The 21,135-nt window shown below is 38.1% G+C and overlaps 1 protein-coding gene across 2 annotated transcripts in view; it reads left to right on the top strand.

The window, feature by feature from the left end:
• SNX27 (sorting nexin 27) overlaps window positions 1–21,135 on the top strand; it is an 87,156-nt gene that overhangs the window by 54,312 nt on the left and 11,709 nt on the right. The window contains exon 8 of one of the 2 annotated variants that reach the window (XM_003125761.7): window positions 14,109–14,198. The exons of the other annotated variant lie outside the window; for it this stretch is intronic. Within the exon in view, the coding sequence (XP_003125809.1) occupies window positions 14,109–14,198 (90 nt within the window). The remainder of the gene's footprint in view (window positions 1–14,108; window positions 14,199–21,135) is intronic. 2 annotated transcript variants of the gene reach the window in all.

The raw sequence follows: 21,135 nt of genomic DNA, 5'->3' as shown, positions 1-21,135 counted from the left end.
CTGTTTGTATATTTAGGTAATTTGCCGATTCAATGTGAATCCTGCATAAGCTGTTTTGCCTCCTGGATCTTAGTTAAATTTATAAAATATTCTGTCTCATTTCACAAAAGATAAGTTTAAGAAGTGAAGATATCAGGGTTCAAAATGTGCTTATTATTATTTTTTAAAACAATAGCAAATGATCATTATGACTGTAACTTTTCAAAAATTTTTCTTCAAAATTATACATAAATGGAATTTACAGCATCAAATCATTCTACACAGGTTATTTTGAAAAATATTAGTTACTCCCACTTTTTTCTCAAAGGCAACTACTTTCTCCTCTTTTAGCTTTGTTTCTTTGTTTGCTTTATGTGTACTGTAATGTATTGTATTGTATTTTTTGCTCTTTTGGCTATACCCACAGCATATGGAGGTTCCCAGGCCAGGGATCAAATCCCACCTGCAATGGATCCTTAACCCACTGTGTAGGGCTGGGGATTGAACCATTGCCTCCACAGAGACAAGCTGGATCATTAACCTGCTGCGCCACAGCAAGAGCTCCTGTTTTATTTCTTAAAAAAAAACATTTTTGGAGTTCCCGTCGTGGCTCAGTGGTTAATGAATCTGACTAGGAACCATGAGGTTGCAGGTTCGATCCCTGGCCTTGTTCAGTGGGTTAAGGAACTGGTGTTGCTGTGAGCTGTGGTGTAGGTTGCAGACACGGCTTGGATCTTGTGTTGCTGTGGCTCTGGCGTAGGCCGGTGGCTACAGCTCCGATTTGACCCCTAGCCTCCATGTGCTGCAGGAGTGGCCCTGGAAAAGGCAAAAAAAAAAAAAAAAAAAAAAAATCAAAATAAATAAATAAATAAACTTTTTTTTTATTGAAACATAGGTAACTTACAGTGTTGTGTTAGTTTCTGGTGTACAGCAAAGTGATTCGGTATCTTTTTCATGATCTTTTCCATTATGTTTTGTCATGAGATCTTGAATATAGTTCCCTGTGCTGTAAAATAGGTCCTTATTTATCTATTTTATGTACAGTAGTTTGTATCTGCTAATCCAAAACTCCTAATTTAGCCCTCCCCACTTTCCCCTTTGATAACCTTAAGTTTACCAAACTTAGTTTGTGAGTCTGTTTCCATTTCATTAAGTTCATTTGTATCATATTTTAGATTCCATATAAGTGATATCATGTTTGTCTGATTTACTTAGTATGATTATCTCTGGGTCCATTTATGTTGCTACAAATGGCATTATTTCATTCCTTTGTTGCCATTTTATTTATTTGTATTACTTAATGAATTTTATTACCTTTATAGGTATACAGCAATCATCACAAACAAATTTTAAGGCATTTCCATCCCAAACCCTCAGTGCATCCCCCCACCCCCCCAACCTGTCTCCTTGGAAACTATAAGTTTTTTATAAAGTCGGTGATTCAGTATCTGTTCTTCAAAGTTCATTTTTTAGATTCCATATGTAAGTGATAGCATTTGATGTTGGTGTCTCACTGTCTGACTGACTTCACTTAGTGTGATAATTTCTAGGTCCATCCATGTTGCTGTAATTGCCGTTATTTCTTTCCTTTTAGTGGCTGAGTAATATTCCATTGTGTATATGTACCACATCTTCTTGATCCACTCCTCTGTCAATGGACACGTAAGGTTGTTTCCATATCTTGACTATTGCAAATAGTGCTGCAGTGAACATTGGAGTACATGTGTCTTTTCAAGTCATGGTTTTCTCTGGATAGATGCCCAGGAGTGGGATTGCTGGATCAAATGGTAGTTCTCTTTTTAGTTTTCTGAGGCATCTCCATACTGTTTTCCACAGTGGTTGCACCAGTTCACATTCCCACCAACAGTGTAATAGGGTTCCTTTTTCTCCACACTCTCTCCAGCACTTATTGTCTATAGACTTTTGGATGCTGGCAGTACCTCATAGTGGTTTTGATTTGCATTTCTCTAATAATGAGTGATGTTGAACATCTTTGCATGTGTTTTTTGGCCATCTGTGTGTCTTCTTTAGAGAATTGTCTGTTTAGCTCTTCTGCCCATTTTTGGATGGGGTTGTTTGTTTTTTTGGTATGGAGCTACAGGAGGTGTTTATAAATTCTGGAGATTAATCCCTTGTCAGTTGATTCATTTGCAAAGATTTTCTCCCATTCTGTGGGTTGTCTTTGTGTTTTGTTTAGGGTTTCCTTTGCTGTGCAGAAACTTCTAAGTTTAATTCAGTCCCATTTGTTTATGTTTGTTTTTACTGTCGTTACTGTAAGAGGTGGATCTGAGATGTTGCTGTCGTTTATATTGGAGAGTGTTTGGCCTGTGTTTTCCTCTAAGAGTTTTCTCGTGTCTGGTCTTATATCTAGGTCTTTAATCCATCTTGAGTTTATTTTTGTGTATGGTGTTAGGGAGTGTTCTAATTTAATTCTTTTCCATGTGACTGTCCAGTTTTTCCAGCACCACTTATTGAACAAGCTGTCTTTTCTCCATTGTATATTCTTGCCTCCTTTTTCATAGATGAGTTGACTGCAAATGTGTGAGTTGAATTCTGGGCTTTCTGTCCTGTTCCACTGATGTCTATGTCTGTCTTTGTGCCAGTACCATACAGTTTTGGTGATTGTTGCTTTGTGGTATAGTCTGAAGTCCAGGGAGCCTGATTCCTCTAGCTCCATTTTTCTTTTTCAGTATATCTTTGGCTATTCTGGGTCTTTTGTGCTTCCAAACAAACTTTAAAATATTTTGTTCAAGGTCTGTGAAAAATTTGATAGGGATTGCATTGAATCTGTATATTGCCTGAGGTAGTATAGTCATTTTGATAATATTAACTCTTCCAATCCACAAGCATTGTATATCTTTCCATCTATTTGTGTCCTCTTTGATTTCTTTCATCAGTGGCTTATAGTTTTCAGAGTACAGGTCTTTTGTCTCTTTAGGTAGGTTTACTCCTAAGTATTTTATTCTTTTGGATGCAGTGGTAAATGGGATTGCTTCCATAATTTCTCTTTCTGTTCTTTCATTGTTAGTGTATAGAAATGCCGTCGATTTTTGTATATTAATTTTGTATCCTGCGACTTTGCCAAATTCATTTGATGAGCTCTAACAGTTTTCTGGTAGAGTCTTTAGGATTCTCTAGGTATAGTATCATGTCATCTGCAAATAGTGATTGTTTTACTTCTTCCTTTCCAATTTGGATTCCTTTTGTTTCTTTTACTTCTCTGATTGCCATGGCTAGGAATTCCAAAACTATGTTGAAGAGTAGTGGCGAGAGCGGCCATCCTTGTCTTGTTCCTGATCTCAGTGGGAATTCTTTCAGCTTTTCACCATTGAGAATGATGTTCGCTGTGGGTTTGTCATATATGGCCTTTATCATGTTGAGGTAGGTTCCCATTATGCCCACTTTCTGAAGGGTTTTTATCAGAAATGGGTGTTGGATTTTGTCAAAGGCTTTTTCCACGTCTATTGAGAGGATCATATGGTTTTGATTCTTCAGTTTGTTAGTGTGGTATATCACACTAATGGATTTGAAGATATTGAAGAACCCTTGCATCCCTGGGATAAATGCCACTTGATCATGTTGTACAATCCTTTTAATGTATTGTTGCATGCGGTTTGTTGGTATTTTGTTGGGGATTTTTACATCGATGTTCATCAGTGAAATAGGCCTATAGTTTTCTTTTTTTGTGGTGTCTTTGTCTGGTATTGGTATCAGAGTGATGGTGGCCTCATAGAATGAGTTTGGGAGTATCCCTTCCTCTGCAATTTTTTGGAATAGTTTCAGAAGGATAGGTGTTAGCTCTTCTCTAAATGTTTGATAGAATTTGCCTGTGAAGCCATCTGGTCCTGGACTTTTGTTTGTTGGAAGTTTTTTCATCACAGTTTCGATTTCAGTTCTTGTGATGGGTCCATTCATCTTTTTTATTTCATCTTGGTTTAGTCTTGGAAGATTGTACTTTTCTAAGAATTTGTCCATTTCTGGAGTTCCCATCGTGGCTCAGTGGTTAACGAATCCGACTGGGAACCATGAGGTTGCAGGTTCGATCCCTGGCCTTGTTCATTGGGTTAAGGATCTGGCATTGCTGTGAGCTGTGGTGTAGGTTGCAGACGCAGCTTGGATCCTGCGTTGCTGTGGCTCTGGCATAGGCCGGTGGCTACAGCTCCGATTAGACCCCTAGCCTGGGAACTTCCATATGCCCCGGGAGCGGCCCAAGAAATGGCAAAAAAGGCAAAAAAAAAAAAAAAAGAATTTGTTCGTTTCTTCTAGGTTTTCTGTTTTATTGACGTATAGTTGCATATGGTAGTCTCTTATGATCCTTTGTATTTCTGTGATGTCTGTTGTGACTTCTCCTTTTTCATTTCTAATTTTATTGATTTGGGGCATCTCTCTTTTTCTTGATAAGTCTGGCTAAGGGTTTATCAATTTTGTTGATCTTTTCAAAGAACCAGCTTTTCGTTTCATTGATCTTTTCTGTGGTTTTCTTCGTTTCTATTTCATTGATTTCTGCTCTGATCTTTATGATTTCTTTCCTTCTACTAACTTTAGGTTTTGTCTGTTCTCTCTCTAGCTGCTTTAGATGTAAAGTTAGCTTGTTTTGAGCTTTTTCTTGTTTCCTGAGGTGGGCTTGTATTGCTATAAACTTTCCCCTTAGAATGGCTTTTGCAGCATCCCATAGGTTTTGGAGTGTCATATCTTTGTTGTCATTTGCTTCTAGGTATTTTTAAATTTCCTCTTTGATTTCTTCAGTGATCCATTGGTTGTTTAGTAGCATGTTGTTGTGTCTTCATGTGTTTCTGCTTTTTGCAGTTTTTTTCTTGTTGATTTCCAGTTGTATAGCATTGTGGCCAGAAAAGATGCTTGATATGATTTCAATTTTCTTAAAGTTACTGAGGTTGGATTTGTAGCCCAGGATGTGATCAGTCTTAGAGAGTGTTCCGTGTGCACTTGAGAAGAATGTGTATTCGGTTGCTTTTGGATGGGATGTCCTATAAATATCTATTAAATCCATCTGGTCTAATGCTTCATTCAGGGTCTGTGTTTCCTTACTGCTTTTCTGTCTGGATGATCTGTCCATTGCTGTAAGTGGGGTGTTAAAGTCCCCCACTATTATTGTGTTATTGTCAATTTGTCCTTTTAAGGTTGTTAGCAGTTGCCTTATATATTGTGATGATCCTATGTTGGGTGTGTAGATATTTAAAATTGTCATATCATCTTCTTGGATTGATCCTTTGATCATTATGTAGTGAGTGTCCTTCCTTGTCTCTTAAAATATTCTCCATTTTAAAGTCTGTTTTGTCTGATAATGAGGGTTGCTACTCCAGCTTTCTTTTGATTCCCGTATGCATGAAATGTTTTCTTCCATACTCTCACTTTCGATTTGTATGAGTCCCTGGAAGTGAAGTGGGTCTCTTGAAGACAGCATATATATGGGTCTTGTTTTTATATCCATTCAGCCAGTCTGTGTCTTTTGGTTGGGGGTTTAGTCCATTAACATTTAAGGTAATTATTGATATGTATGTTCTTATTGCCATTTTATTAATTGTTTTGGATTTGTTTTTGTTGCTCTTTTTTCTTCCCGTCTTCTCTTGTTCTCTCTTTTGTGGTTTGGTGACTGTCTAGAGTGTTGTATTTTAGTTGATTTTTCTTATTTGTTGGTGTATCAATTGTAGATTTTTGGTTTGCAGTTACTCTGAAGTTTTGATATGAGTCTATATATATATATATATATATATATATATATATATATATATGAGATTGTTTTAAGTTGTTGGTCTCTTAATTGCAAGTGCATCTCCAGTGTCCTGCATTTGTACCCTCTACTTCTCATGATTTCTGATTTTAGTAGCATAATTGTGCATAGTCTGATTTACTTTACTTAGTGTGATTATCTCTGGTCCGTTTATATTGCTGCAAATGGCATTATTTCATTCTTTTTTATGGCTGAGTAATATTCTATTATATAAATATATCACATCTTATGTATTTATTTATTTATTTATTTTGCTTTTTTTTTTTTTAGGGCTGCCCTCAAGGCATATGGAAGTTCCCAGGCTAGGGGTTCAATTGGAGCTGTAGCTGCTGGCCTACGCTACAGCCACAGCAATGCCAGATCCGAGCCGCATCTGCAACCTACACCACAGCTCATGGCAACACCAGATCTCCAACCCACTGAGCAAGGCCAGGGATTGAACCCACATCCTCATGGATACTAGTTGGATTTGTTTCCACTGAGCCACGATAGGAACTCCCTAAATATATCACATCTTTATCCATTCATCTATTGATGGATATTTAAGTTGCTTCTGTGATTTGACTATTGCTGCTGTGAAAAATTCAAAAATTTTCGAATTTTAATTTTGTCCAGATGTATGCCCTGGAGTGGGATTGCAGGATCACATGAAAACTCTATTTTTAGTTTTTAAGGAACCTCCATGTGTTCTACATAATGGCTGTACCAATTTACGTTCCCACCAGTGGTGTAGGAGGATTCTTTTTCTCCAAACCCTCTCCAGCATTTATTATTTGTCGACTTTTTAATGACAGACATTCTGATCAATATGAGGTGATAACTCATTGTAGTTTTGATTTGCATTTCTTTAATAATTAGTGATGTTTAGCATCTTCTCATGTTCCTGTTGGCCATCTGTATGCCTTTGGAGAAATGTCTAGATCTTCTGCCCATTTTTTGATTAGATTTTTTTTTTTATATTGAGCTGTATGAGCTGTTTGTATATTTTGGAAATTAATCCCTTGTCAATAGCATTATTTGCAAATATTTTCACCCAGTCCATAGGTTGTATTTTCTTTTTGCTTGTGGTTTCCCTTTCTGTTCAAAAGCTTGTAAGTTTGATTAGGTCCCATTTGTTTATATATTTTGCTTTTATTTCTGTTGCTTGGGAGAGTAACCTAGGAAAACATAGTGAGCTTTATGTCTGAGAATGATTTGCCTATGTTCTCTTCTAGGAGTTTTAAGGTGTGGTGTCTTATATTTGAGTCTTTAAGCCATTTTGAGTTTATTTCTGTGTATGGTGAGAGGGTGTGTTCTAACTTCATTGATTTACATGCAACTGCCCAGGTTTCCCAGCACCACTTGCTGAAGAGATTGTCTTTCTTCCATTGTACGTTTTTGCCTCCTTTGTTGAAGACTAATTGACCATAGGTGTGTGGGTTTATTTCTTGGCTCTCTCTTTGGTTTCATTGGTCCATATGTCTGTTTTTGTGCCAATACCATGCTGTTTTAATTATGGTTGCTTTGTACTAGTCTGAAATATGGGAAGTTTATGCCTTCTGCTTTGTTCTTTTTTCTTCAGGATTGATGAGGCAATCCTGGATCTTTTATGGTTCCATATAAATTTTAGGATTATTTGTTCTAGTTCTATGAAAAATGTTTTGGGTAATTTGATAGGGATTACCCAAATTAAATCTGTGGATTGCTCTGGGTAGTATGGCCATTTTAACTATGAATCCTACCAATCCAAGAGCATGGGATATCCTTTTTATCTTTTATATTTGTTTTCATATCTCTATTATACCTTGGTTATATTACTCCTACTTGCTATTTCAGATTCAAGCAGTACCTTTTAATTTCCAGCTATAGAAGATGAAACATTAACTTAGCTCCATTTCCTCCCACACACCCACTGTATACTCATACCTTTTTATCTCCCCATCTTCTTACTATAATCAGATTATAATATTTGTTAGATTAATATTCATTGTTTATGCTATTATGACTATAAATAATGAATTTATAGCAGACCCATACGCTTTTTACTTTCTGTCTTTGCTTTTTACTATCTTTACTTTTCACTTTCCATTAAGCATTTTGTTTTAAAATTATTTGGAAAATAATAACGCATTTCATGATACTTCATAAAGTATCCCACTACTATTCTAATGGGGTTTTTATTACATTTACAATTTGATGAAGAATCACCATTTTTATTAAATGTAGTATTCCCAATTAAATGAGTAATGTTTCCATTTTATTTAACTCATCTTTTGTTTCCTCAAGTAAAGTTTTGCCATTTTATACTTTCACATATGCCCTCTTAATTCCCAGGTATTTTATATTTTTATCACAATTATGAATGGGAATTTTTTTCTTTGAATTGTTGGAGGGAAAAAATTGTTTTCTAGAAATCAGACTATCTGGCTGAAATCCAAGCTCTGCATTGGGTAAATCCTTAGTATAGCTTTATGGAGATCTGTTTTATGATCTATTAAAGGGTAGTAGTAGTACCTGGCCTTTTTTTAAATCAGTATCAAAATCTAAACAAAGCAGAGCATGTGAAATTACTTTTTTTTTTTTTTTTTTTTTGCCTTTTTGCCTTTTTGCCTTTTCTAGTGCCGCCCCCACGGCACATGGAGGTTCCCAGGCTAGGGGTCCAATTGGAGCTGTAGCCACCAGCCTACACCAGAGCCACAGCAACGCAGGATCCAAGCCGCGTCTGCAACCTACACCACAGCTCACAGCAACGCCAGATCCTCAACCCACTGAGCAAGGACAGGGATCACACCGGCAACGCCATGGTCCCTGGTTGGATTCGTCAACCACCGCACCACAACAGGAGCTCCTGAAATTACTTTTTGAATTATAAAACTGTAAAGCAAAAGTAAAATATTTATGGAATTTCCATGTGCTTCAACAGGTTTTTCTTTTGATCCAGGTTTTTGTCACTGGATCAAAAGAAAAAAATATTAGGTACATAGAAAGAAAAGCTAGTTTTTTTTTGTTTTTTGGTGTTTTTTGTCTTTTTCTTAGGGCCTCACCTGTGGCATATGGAAGTTCCCAGGCTAGGGGTTGAATTGGAGCTGTAGACGCTGGCCTACACCACAGCCACAGTAACACCAGATCCGAGCCATGTCTGTGACCTATGCCACAGCTCACGGCAATGCCAGATGCTTAACCCACTGAGTGAGGCCGGAGATTGAACTCACATCCTTAGGGACTAGTCAAGGATGTTACTTACCACTGGGCCACAACAGGTACCCCCGAAAAGCTGTTATTTTTGTAGCAGTGTCTCATACCTAACAGCTTTTCTGAATTCTCCTATTGCTTCAAATGATTTTTTAATCACTTATTGAGACATAATTGACATATAATAAACTGTATATATTTAAAATTTATAATTTGATCAGTCTTTTTTTTCGGCTCTCAACTTTTTTTTTTTTTTTTGGCCATGCACATGGCTTGTGGAGATTCCTGGGCCAGGGAATGAACCTGTAGCATAACAGCAACCTAAGCTATAACAGTGACAATACCAGAAATTTAATCACTAGGCCACTGGGAGCTCCTCCTCTTAACCATTTTTAAATGTACATTGCAATAGTGTTAAGTATATTCACATTGTTGTGCAATGGATCTTTAGAACTTTTTCATCTTGCAAAACTGAAACTTGAAGTTCTCTTATGGCACAGAGGGTTAAGGATCCAGTGTTGTCAGTGCTGTGGCATGGGTTCAGTCCCTGGCCTGGGAACTTCTGCATGTAGGGGGCATGGCCAAAAAAAAAAAAACCTGAAACTGTCTACCCATTAAACAACTCATTTCTGCCTCCCCTCTGGCAACTATTATTCTACTTTCTGTGAATTTGACTGCTTTAGATATCTCATGTAAGTAGAATCATATAGTATTTTTTTGGTCTTTCACGACTTGCTTATTTCATTTAGCATAATGTCCTCAGGCTTATTCATGTTTTAGCATATGACAGAATTGCTTTCCATATTAAGGCTGAATAATGATATTCTACTGTATGTATATATCACATTTTGTTTATTCATCTGTGGATGGACATTTGGGTTGCTTCCACCTCTTGGCTATTATGAATAATGCTGTTATGAACATGGTTATGTAAATATCTCTTCAAAATTCTGCTTTTAATATACCCAAAGTTGGGACTGATGGATCATATGGTAATTCTGTTTTTAATTCTTTGAGAAACTGCCACACCATTTTCCATAGCATCTGCACCATTTTACATATTCAGCAGTATACAATAGGTCAAATGATTTTTTGACTGAATAGGTAAAAAGTTTGTCTTTTGGAAAATAATATTAAAAATTTCCCCTCACTTATTAATTTTAGTTACTTTTTGGTATCATATTTTGATGGTGGGAATATCACATGCATCTCCTCAATTCTGAAATGAGATCAGTTGTAAGATACACTACTATTTTATGTACTGCTAAGAGAAAAAAGCTACCAATTAAAAAACACATCATTAATTGAAAGGTATATCCTGATTTTAGGAATAATAAAATGTGAAAAAATACGCATCTTAGAATTTGTGAAATACTAGATAGTAATGATGGTAATGAGTCTTTTCCTTAAAAAATTGGTAAGGTCAGGAGTTCCCATTGTGGTACAGTGGAAACCAATCCGAGTAGCATCCATGAGGACAGGTTCAATCCCTGGCCTCGCTCAGTAGGTTAAGGATCTGTCGTTGCCGTGAGCTGTGGTGTAGGCCAGCAGCCATAGCTTCAATTCAACCCCTGGCTGCAAGTGCGGCCCTAAAAAGCAAAAAAAAAAAAAAAAGAAAAAGAAAATTGATAAGGTCAAAATCCACAGTAGGTATATTTAACTTCTGGCTAAACCTGGCAGATAAAACATATATTTAAACTATTTCTTCCTGAAAGCTCGCTAAAATAATAGCAATGAATTTTAAGAGGTGTTTTAAAACCTGCAAGGAGAACAGGAGAGGAGACATAGCAGATGAGAATGGTCAACAATTTTTAGAAAATGAATGCTTGAATGAAGCAACAGGAGTTTGATGTTTGGTTATTGTGGAGGAATCAGTGAGAGGCATGTGGAAAGTTACAAATAGATATGAGACAGTTAACTTCAGAGGAAAAAAATACACAAGAAAGGAAGCCCTAGTACAGTACATGATTTAGTTGTTACATGCTTACAATAATGTATTATTACAATCATCGGTACCAAATATGGATTTAATTTTTATTGAGATGTTGGAGGAAGAAGTGAGAATATAGTGTATTGTAAGAAAGCTAAAACTTATGATTTTTAACACAGCAAGTCAACATTGTCTAAAATTTATGTTAGCAATTAGCATAAGCATGACATTTAGAATTATGAAAGGAATATCACAAAAAAATTGTTTACAGTGCTTAAAAGTATCTGTGGAATGAGGCTGTGGGATCAGGAGTCTTGTTAGGCACCTCTTAGTAATACACACGTTTTTTAAAAGCTATGCACATCTTTTATGTTAAAACTTTTTTAATTAAGGGGAAAAGGAATCTAGCATGGTTTTCCACTCAGAACTAGTCAAGCAGTATAATCTTGACTAGAAATGAGAGAGGAGAGAACATTTTTACTGCCCCCACGTGAAAATAGTTCACTTAGAGTGGCTGGAGTAGATGTTCATTCTGACCCCCCTCTGTCCCGGAAAAATGTTCATCAATGTTCAAGTGCTATTACTAGTCAAACACAGATCTAGGTATTGGGGAAACTGAAGAGATGAACCAGTTTATCCCTCTTTACCTCTTTCCCAGCTTTTCAGTAACTGGTTTAAATTTGGCCTGGAGCAGCTGAGTCTTTTGGTGATAAATAACAGTGTTCAGGTTCTTGAGGACATTAGCAGCAGTTCTTATTGAGCATCCCTTCTGTGAATATAATCCTCTCTGCTTGAGTCCTCGCATGTGTGGCTAGGGGAGAGGCTGGCATCATCTTTCCATTAGATAGTCCTCAGCAGCACACTAATATCCTTGTGTGGTTCTTAGAAGAACTTAACAGGTAAATGATTCTAATATCAAGGATAGTAATAATAACTATTTATATATATGTATATATACTTTACAAAACTGTTAATATCTTTTATCTCATTTTGTTGTCCACCTACAAGATGAGTATTATTCCTGTTTTACAGACTGAGAGGGTGTAAGTACCTGACTCAAATGCATATTGGTAGGTGACAGAGCTAGAAGCTGAGCCTGGTCTCTTGACTTCAATCCTGAATTCATTCTGCTATGCAAATATTTTCCTTTAAAAGACTATGGGAGAGTTCCCATTATGGCTCAGTGGTACTGAGCCCAACTAATATCCATGAGGATGTGGGTTCGATCCCTGGCCTCGCTCAGTAGGTTAAGGATCTGGTGTTGCAGTGGGCTGTGGTGTAGGTTGCAGATGAGTCTCGGATCCCACATTGCTATGGCTGTGATGTAGGCTGAGAACTTCCATTCCATATGCTTATATTCCATTCTTTACAGCCTTAAAGAAAGCAAAAAAAAAAAAAAAAAAAAATTACTAGGAATGATTTCTACCTTAAAGAAATAGGCAGTTTTCTGATAAAGATTCAAGTGGGCCTCTGCCAGGTGCCTACTTAGAGTTGTTCTCAGTAACTCACTAGGTTAGATCCTGAATGCCCTGAACAGATGGTTCTATTTGTTCTTTTTTTTTTTCTTTTTTTCTTTCTTCCCCCCCCCCCCCCCAAGGTCAGTTTTCCCTTCCATTAGATTTTTTTAAAGTTTTTCTTGGGGTGGAAAAAGGGTGAAGTAAAGTTGGGAAGGGAATGTGTATTTCACATAGCTGAACTAGGAATAGTTTAGAATTTACATATGGTAGCTGGGCATATTGCCTGAATCAAGTCCTTGCTGAAAGTTTTTCCATTCATGGTCTTAGATTTATCACTTCCTCTCTTCCACTTGCTATCACCCGAGTTTAAGGTCTTGTTTCACTTCATGCTTAAAGTACCACAACATTGTTGATCTCCCTTAGTTCAGTCTCTCCTTAGCTTTAAAAATCATTTGGCAGTCGTATATAGATAAATTTTTCTTAAACATTTTTTAAAAATTGTTTATTTTAACTTCCTGCTGTCTTCCTAAATTTCTGTGCCTGCTTTTCAGGGTCCTTCCATACTCTGTTAACCTACCTAGCCAGAATTATTTTTCATTGTCCCCTAAAAGGTACCCTTTATTCAAATCAGGCATGTCTTTGAATGTATTTAAGCTCAAACCCATTCCTATTTTCTGACTTCAGCTTATAGTTTCTTCTGTTCAATCTATTCTTTGTGGTTCAGTCTAGACTTCCCTCATAACTATAATAGGCAATAAGCTCTCCCATTCTGGCTGCATGTATCACTTACTATCTATACCAGACATTTTTGCTGCTTTATCATTAATACTATCTTTCAGTATTCTCTAGTTGTTTCATCTGTATAAATTAACCAGAATTTAAAACTCTTAACAGGAGAAACCAGATCCCTGATGTGCCTAGAACAGTCCTTGAGCACATACCAGACACTTTTATGTTTTTTTGTCTTTTTCAGGGCCATACCTGTGGCATATGGAGGTTCCCAGGCTAGGGGTCTAATCGGAGCTACAGCTGCCACCCTATGCCAGAGCCTCAGTATCATGGGATCTGAGCCACATCTGTGACCTACACCACAGCTCACGGCAACGCCGGATCCTCAACCCACTGAGCGAGGCCAGGGATCAAACCTGCAACCTCATGGTTCCTAGTTGGATTCGTTTCCTCTGTGCCACAACAGGAACTCCATACCAGACACTTTTTTTTTTTTTTTTTTTTTTTTGGGTCTTTTTGCCTTTCTAAGGCCACTCCCACGGCATATGGAGGTTCCCAGGCTAGGGGTCTAATCAGAGCTGTGGTCACCGGCCTGTGCCACAGCCACAGCAACGCCATATCCGAGCCGCGTCTGCAACCTACACCACAAGTCATGGCAACGCCGGATCCTTAACCCACTGAGCAAGGCCAGGGATCGAACCCGCAACCCCATGGTTCCTAGTCGGATTTGTTAACCACTGTGCCACGACAGGAACTCCATACCAGACACTTTAAATGCTACTTATTCCAATAAATAACCCACGTGGCAGATTTCACTGGTGATGGCAATGGTCCAAATAGGTAAGAGTTATTCTGAAAATGAATCTTTGTCTCCTTATTTTTATCAAGAATGCAGTTGATAGGCATTCCTTCATGGTGTATAGCAGGTTAAGGATCCAGTGTTGTCACTACAGAGGCTTGGGTCACTGGCCCAGTGCAGGTTCAATCCCTGGCCCAGAAATTTTCACACGCTGTAGGAGCCAAAAAAAAAAAAAGTATGTGCTTGATAATAATTTTTACATTTCTTTCTTCCCTGCCTTTGTTTTGGTGACAGGCTGTTGATGATGTGAAAAAAGGTTACATCAAAGCAGAGGAAAAGTCCTACCAATTACAGAAGTTGTATGAACAAAGGAAAATGGTCATGGTAGGTTTATGTTCCTATAAGCTCTTTATAAAATGCCCCTTCTTAACTCTGTTGTTCTAGTCATTTTTGAAAGATACTGCAACCTGTTCAATGGCTTAACTGAACCATTGATGGGAACCATGATGGAAAATAATATAAAAAAAGAATATCTGTATAGACTGAGTACATTGCTGTACGGCAGCAATTGGCACAACCATTTTAATCAACTACACTTTAATAAAAAAAAAATTAGGAAGTTCCCCTGTGGTGCAGTGGTTAAGGATTTGGTGTTTCCACAGCTGTGGCACAGGTTGCAACTGCTGCATGGGTTGGATTGCTGGCCTGGAAACTGCCACGTATTGTGTGTGGGTGTGGCCAAAAAAAAAAGGGAGGTAAAGTCCATTTAGCACACAAGCTATTGTGTTATATTATATATGGGTATATAACTTTATTATTAATAATAACCAAATAATACTATTTTCTCCTTATCCATGATGTTATATTTAGTGTATTAATCTGAGAGCGAATTACTTGAATAAAAACCATTTTAAAGACTCATGAATAATATTTCCAAATTCCATTCCAATTTCTTATTCTCATCAGATATATATGAAAGAGTCATCTTGTATATTGGCCAACACAGGGATTATAATTGTTTTTCTTACTTACCAATTTAATAAATTTTACTTATATTAATTTTCATTTTGATTTCTAACAAATTTGAATGAATTTTCACAGTTTAATTAGCCATTTGGAAATTCCCTTATTGGTGAAATTCTGGTTCATATTTTGGTCGTTTTTTTTAATATTGTGCTATTTATCTTTTCCTTTATTGATTTTTTAAAAAAGTAAAAGTAGGAGTTCCCATTGTGGCGCAGAGGAAACGGATCCCACTAGGAACCATGAGGTTACGGGTTCAATCCCTGGCCTCACTCAGTGGGTTAAGGATCCGACATTGCCATGAGCTGTGGTGTAGGTCGCAGACTCAGCTCGGATCTGGCATTGCTGTGGCTGTGGCGTAGGCGGGTGGCTACAGCTCCAATTAGACCCCTAGCCTGGGAACCTTCATATGCCGTGGGTGCAGCCCTAAAAAGAAAAAAGACAAAAAATAAAAATAAAAGTATAATTGATTTATGATGTATTAATTTCTGCTGTGCAGTAGAGTGATTCATTTATTTATATATATATGTATTCTTTTTTATATTATTTTCCATTATGATTTATCACAGGATATTGAATATAATAGTTCCTTGTGCTATACAGTAGGGCCTTGTTTATCCATTTTGTATATTTTAGTTTACATCTGCTAACCCAAACTCTAATTCCATCCCTCCCTACTCCCTCTCCTCCTTGGCAATCCAAGTCTGTTCTCTGTGTCTGTGAGTCTCTTTCTGTTTTATAGATAGGTTCATTTGTGCCATATTTTAGATTCTACATATAAGTGATATCTTCTGGTATTTGTCTTTCTCTTTCTAACTTCACTTAGTATGATAATCTCTAGTTGTATCATTGTTGGTGCAAATGGCATTTCATTTTCTGTGGTTGAGTAGTATTCTATTATGTGTATATACCACATCTTTTTCCATTCATCTGTCGATGGACATCTAGGTTGTTTTTATGTCTTGGCTGTTATAAATAGCGCTGCAATGAACACAGGAGGCATGTATCCTTTTGAATTATAGTTTTGTCTGGATATATGCCCAGTGGTGGGATTACTAGATCATATGGCATCTCTGTTTTTAGTTTTTTAAAGAAGCTCTGTAGTGTTTCTTTTTTTTCTTTCTTTTCTAGAGCCGCACCCGTGGCATATGGAGGTTCCCAGGCTAGGGGTCCAACTGGAGCTGTAGCCACTGGCCTACACCACAGCCACAGCAATGCCAGATCCGAGCTCAGTCTGCGACCTACACCACAGCTCATGGCAGCGCCACATCTTCAACCCACAGAGCAAGGCCAGGGATCGAACCTGCAACCTCATGGTTCCTAGTTGAATTCATTAACCACTGAGCCACGACGGGAACTCTTTTTTTTTTTTTTTTTAATTTTTTTTAAATTACTTAATGAATTTTATTACATTTACAGGTGAACAATAATCATCAGAACCAAATTTTTAGCATTTCCATCCCAAACCCTCAGTGCATCCCCCTACCCCCCAACCTGTCTCATTTGAAAACCCAAAGTTTTTCAAGGTCTGTGAGTATCTGTTCTGCAAAGAAGTTCATCGTGTCATTTTTTTTTTTAGATTCCACATGTAAGTGATAGCATTTGATGTTGGTGTCTCATTGTCTGACTGACTTCATTTAGGATGATAGTTTCTAGGTCCATCCATGTTGCTGCAAAAGCCATTATTTCTTTTAATGGCCAAGTATAGGGTTTCCATAGTGGCTGTACGAACTTACATTCTGACCAACAGTGTAAGAGGGTTCCCTTTTTTGCATACCCTTTCCAGCATTTCTTTTTTTTTTCTTTCTTTTTATGGCTGCACCTATGGCATATGGAAGTTCCCAGTCTAGGGGTCAGATCAGAGCTGCAGCTGCAGGTCTGTGCCATAGCTACAGCAACACCAGATCCAAGCTGCACTTGTGACCTATGCTTGCAGCAACTCTGTGTCTTTAACCCAATGAGCGAGGCCAGGAATCAAACCCAAATCCTCGTGGATACCATGCTGGGTTCTTAATCTGCTGAGTCACAATGGGAACGCCTCTTTAGCATTTCTTATTTGTAGACTTTTTTTTTTTTTTTTTTTTTTTGGCCACACCCACAGCATGTGAAAGGTATTACTTGGCCAGGAATCCAACCCAGGATAGAATTGTGTTGTGCACCACAGTTGCAGCAATACCAGATCTTTAACCTGCTGCACCACAAGGGAACTTTTATTTGTAGACTTTTTTTTTTTTTTTTTTTTTTTGTCTTTTTGCTATTTCTTTGGGCCGCTCCTGCGGCATATGGAGGTTCCCAGGCTAGGAGTCGAATCGGAGCTGTAGCCACTGGCCTACGCCAGAGCCACAGCAACTCGGGATCTGAGCCGCGTCTGCAACCTACACCACAGCTCACAGCAACGCCAGATCCTTAACCCACTGAGCAAGGGCAGGGACCGAACCCGCAACCTCATGGTTCCTAGTCGGATTCGTTAACCACTGTGCCATGACGGGAACTCCCCTTTTTTTTTTTTGGTCTTTTTGTCTTTTTCTAGGGCCGAACCCACGGCATATGAAGGTTCCCAGGACAGGGGTCGAATCGGAGCTGTAGCCACCGGCCGACGCCACAGCCACAGCAACTCGGGATCCGAGCTGCGTCTGCGACCTACACCACAGCTCACGGCAACGCCGGATCCTTAACCCACTGACCGAGGCCAGGGATCGAACCCGCAACCCCATGGTTCCTAATCGGAGTCTTTAAACCACTGAGCCATGCAGGGTACTTTGTAGACTTTTTAATAACAGCCGTCTGAGTAGTGTGAGGTGATACTTTATTGTAGTTTTGATTGGCATTTCTCTAATAATTAGTGATGTTGAACATCATTTCATTTGCCGAATGGCCATCTGTCTGTCTTCTTTGAAGAAATGTCTATTTAGATCTTCTACCCACTTTTTGATTGGGTTGTTTGGTTTTTTGTTGTTGAATTGTATGAGTTATTTGTATGTTTTGGAAATTAATCCCTTGTCAGTAGCAATTTACAAATATTTTCTCCCAGTCTGTAGGTTGTCTGTTCATTTTGTTTGTGGTTTCCTTTGCTATTCAAAAGCTTATAAATTTGATTAGGTCCCATTCATTTATTCTTGCTTTTATTTCTATTGCCTTGGGAGACTGACCTAGGAAAACATAGTGAGATTTATGTCTGAGAATGATTTGCCTATGTTCTCTTCTAGTTTTATGGCGTCATGTCTTATACTTAAGTCTTCAGCCATTTTGAGTTTATTTTTGAGTGTGGGGGGTAAGGGAATGTTTTTACTTGATTGACTTACATACAGCTGTCCACCTTTCCCAGCACCACTTGCTGAATGGGTTATCTTTCTTCCATTGTTTATTTTTACCTCCTTTGTTGAAGACTAATTGACCGTTGGTGTATGTGTATTTCTTGGCTCTCTGTTCTGTTCCATTGATCCATATATCTGTTTTTGTGCCAATACCACACTGTTTTGATTATGGTTGCCTTGTAGTATTGTCTGAAGTCTGGGAAGGTTATGCCTTCTGCTTTGTTCCTTTTCCTCAGGATTGCTGAGGCAATTCTGGATGTTTTATGGTTCCATGTAAATTTTAGGATTATTTGTTCTAGTTCTATGAAAAATGTTTTGGGTAATTTGATAGGGATTACATTAAATCTGTGGATTGCTTTGGGTAGTATGGCTATTTTAACAGTATGAAGTCTTCCATTCCAAGAGCATGGGATGTTTTTCCATTTCTTTTAATCATCTTCAGTTTCCTTTATTAATGTTTTATAGATCTCAACATATGTTTTTCACCTCCTTGAAAGTTTATTCCTAAGTGGGTTTTTTTGGCCTGTGCCAGTGGCATGTGGAAGTTCATGGGCCAGGGATTGAACCCACACCACAGCTGTAACCAGAGCCACAGCAGTGACAACACTGGATCCTTAACCTGCTGAGCCACAAGGGAACTCCATGTTCCTAAGTACTATATTTTGAGGAGTACAATTATAAGAGTTATTGTATTTTTATTTTTATAATTAATTAATTAATTAAATTGTTTATTTTGCTTTTTGGGGCTGCACATGGAGCATATGGAAGTTCCCAGGCTAAGGGTCAAATCAGAGCTGTAGCTGCTGGCCTATGCCACAGCAATACCAGATCCAAGCCATGTCTTCGGCCTACACCACAGCTCATGGCAACGCCAGATCCTTAATCCACTGAGCAGGGCCAGGGATTGAACCTGCATGCTCAAGGATACTAGTCAGTATGCCATAGCCAGTAGGATCCAAGCAGTGTCTGTCTTCCAGATTTTAGGGGAAATGCTTTTGGTTTTCACTGTTGAGTATTCTATTGACTGTGAGTTTGTCATAAATAGATTTTATTATGTTTAGATATGTTCCCTCTGTATACACTTTGGAAAGGATTTTTATCATGAATCAATGTTCAATTTTATCAAATGCTTTTTTCTACATCTATTAAGATGATCATGTGGGTTTTTTTGTCTTGTCTTTTGTTGATATGGTGTTTATCCCATTGATTAATTTAGATATGTACAACCATCCTTGTGAACTTGGGATGAATCCCACTTAGTTGTGGTGTATGATCTTTTTTTATGGATTTGGTTTGCTAATATTTTGTTGTGAATCTTTGCACCTGTATTCATCAAAGATATTGGCCACTCATTTTCTTTTTTGTGTGGTGTCTTTGGTTTTGGTATTGAACTGATGGTGGCATCTTAGCATGTGTTTGGGAGTGTTCTCAGTCTTTTGGAAGAGTTTGAGAAGGATTGATGTAAGTTCTTTCTACAAACAATATTCTTTTTTGATTAAAAAAAGTCCTAAAATAAGAGATGTGCAAAACATTTAATATGATAAAAGTAAGATTTTGTAAGAATTTATATATATATATATATATATATATATATATATTCTTTTTTTTTTTTTGTCTTTTTGTTATTTCTTTGGGCCGCTCCCGCAGCATATGGAGGTTCCCAGGCTAGGGGTCTAATCGGAGCTGTAGCCACCGGCCTACGCCAGAGCCACGGCAACTCGGGATCCGAGCTGCGTTTGCAGCCTACACCACAGCTCACGGCAACGCCGGATCGTTAACCCACTGAGCAAGGGCAGGGACCGAACCCGCAACCTTATGGTTCCTAGTCGGATTCGTTAACCACTGCGCCACGACGGGAACTCCTGTTTTTTGTTTTTGTTTTTTAATTTTTTTTTTTTTTTTTTGTCTTTTTTGCTATTTCTTGGGCCGCTCCCGCGGCATATGGAGGTTCCCAGGCTAGGGGTCGAATCGGAGCTGTAGCCACTAGCCTACGCCAGAGCCACAGCAATGTGGGATCCGAGCTGCGTCTGCAGCCTACACCACAATTCACAGCAACGCCAGATCCTTAACCCACTGAGCAAGGCCAGGGATTGAACCCACAACCTCATGGTTCCTAGTCTGATTCGTTAACCACTGCGCCACGACAGGAACTCCTGTTTTTTAATTTTTTTAGGGCCATACCCGCAGCATATGGAAGTTTCCAGGCTAGGAATTGAATCAGAGTTACAGCTGCCAGCCTACCACAGCCACAGCAAGGTGGGATCCAAGCCTCATCTGCTACCCATATCACACCTCATGGCAGCGCCGGATGCCTAACGCACTAAGTGAGGCCAGGGATCAAACCCACATCCTCATGGATACTAGTCAGATTTGTTTCCACTGAGCCACGATGGGAACTCCCAACATTGGATCTTTAACCCACTGCACCAGGCCAGGGATCAAACCCTTGCCACCACAGAGACTACACCAGATCCTTGACCCACAGCAGAAACACAAATGATTAATATTTAGATGTTTAACATTAGAAATTATTTTAGTTGTGATTTAGCAACTGCAAGATCATTTGTTTTCATAGCTTCCATTTCTTCTGTTGCTTAAATATTTATGCTCAGTAGTGCTTTTGGTTAATATGATGTCCTAGAGCTGTGCTCTTTGATTCCATAGCTACTAGCCTCAGGTGGCTATTTAAATGTAATTTTAAATTCATTTAACTTAAATAAAATTTAAAATTCAATTCCTCAGATGGACTAGCACATTTCAAGTGTTGAATAGCACATGCGGCTAATAGCTACTGTATTGGACAGCCCCTACATGAAACATTTTCATCATCACAGATTTCTGTTGAATAGGGCTACCTACGATAATCCTTGAATATTTTAAAATTAGTTTTGGGTTTGTATTTGCCATAAAAAGAGGGACAAAAATTGTCAAAAATAAAAGAAAAAACACTTTTTAAATATTTGTCTTATTTTTGTCTTTTTATG

The sequence above is a fragment of the Sus scrofa genome, chromosome 4, assembly GCF_054392235.1.
Source record: "Sus scrofa isolate SSC_HxYL_T2T_F1_AM1 chromosome 4, Sscrofa_HxYL_maternal_Yorkshire_Landrace_v2.0, whole genome shotgun sequence".
NCBI lineage: Eukaryota > Metazoa > Chordata > Mammalia > Artiodactyla > Suidae > Sus > Sus scrofa.
This window is presented reverse-complemented; position numbering and strand designations above follow the sequence as displayed.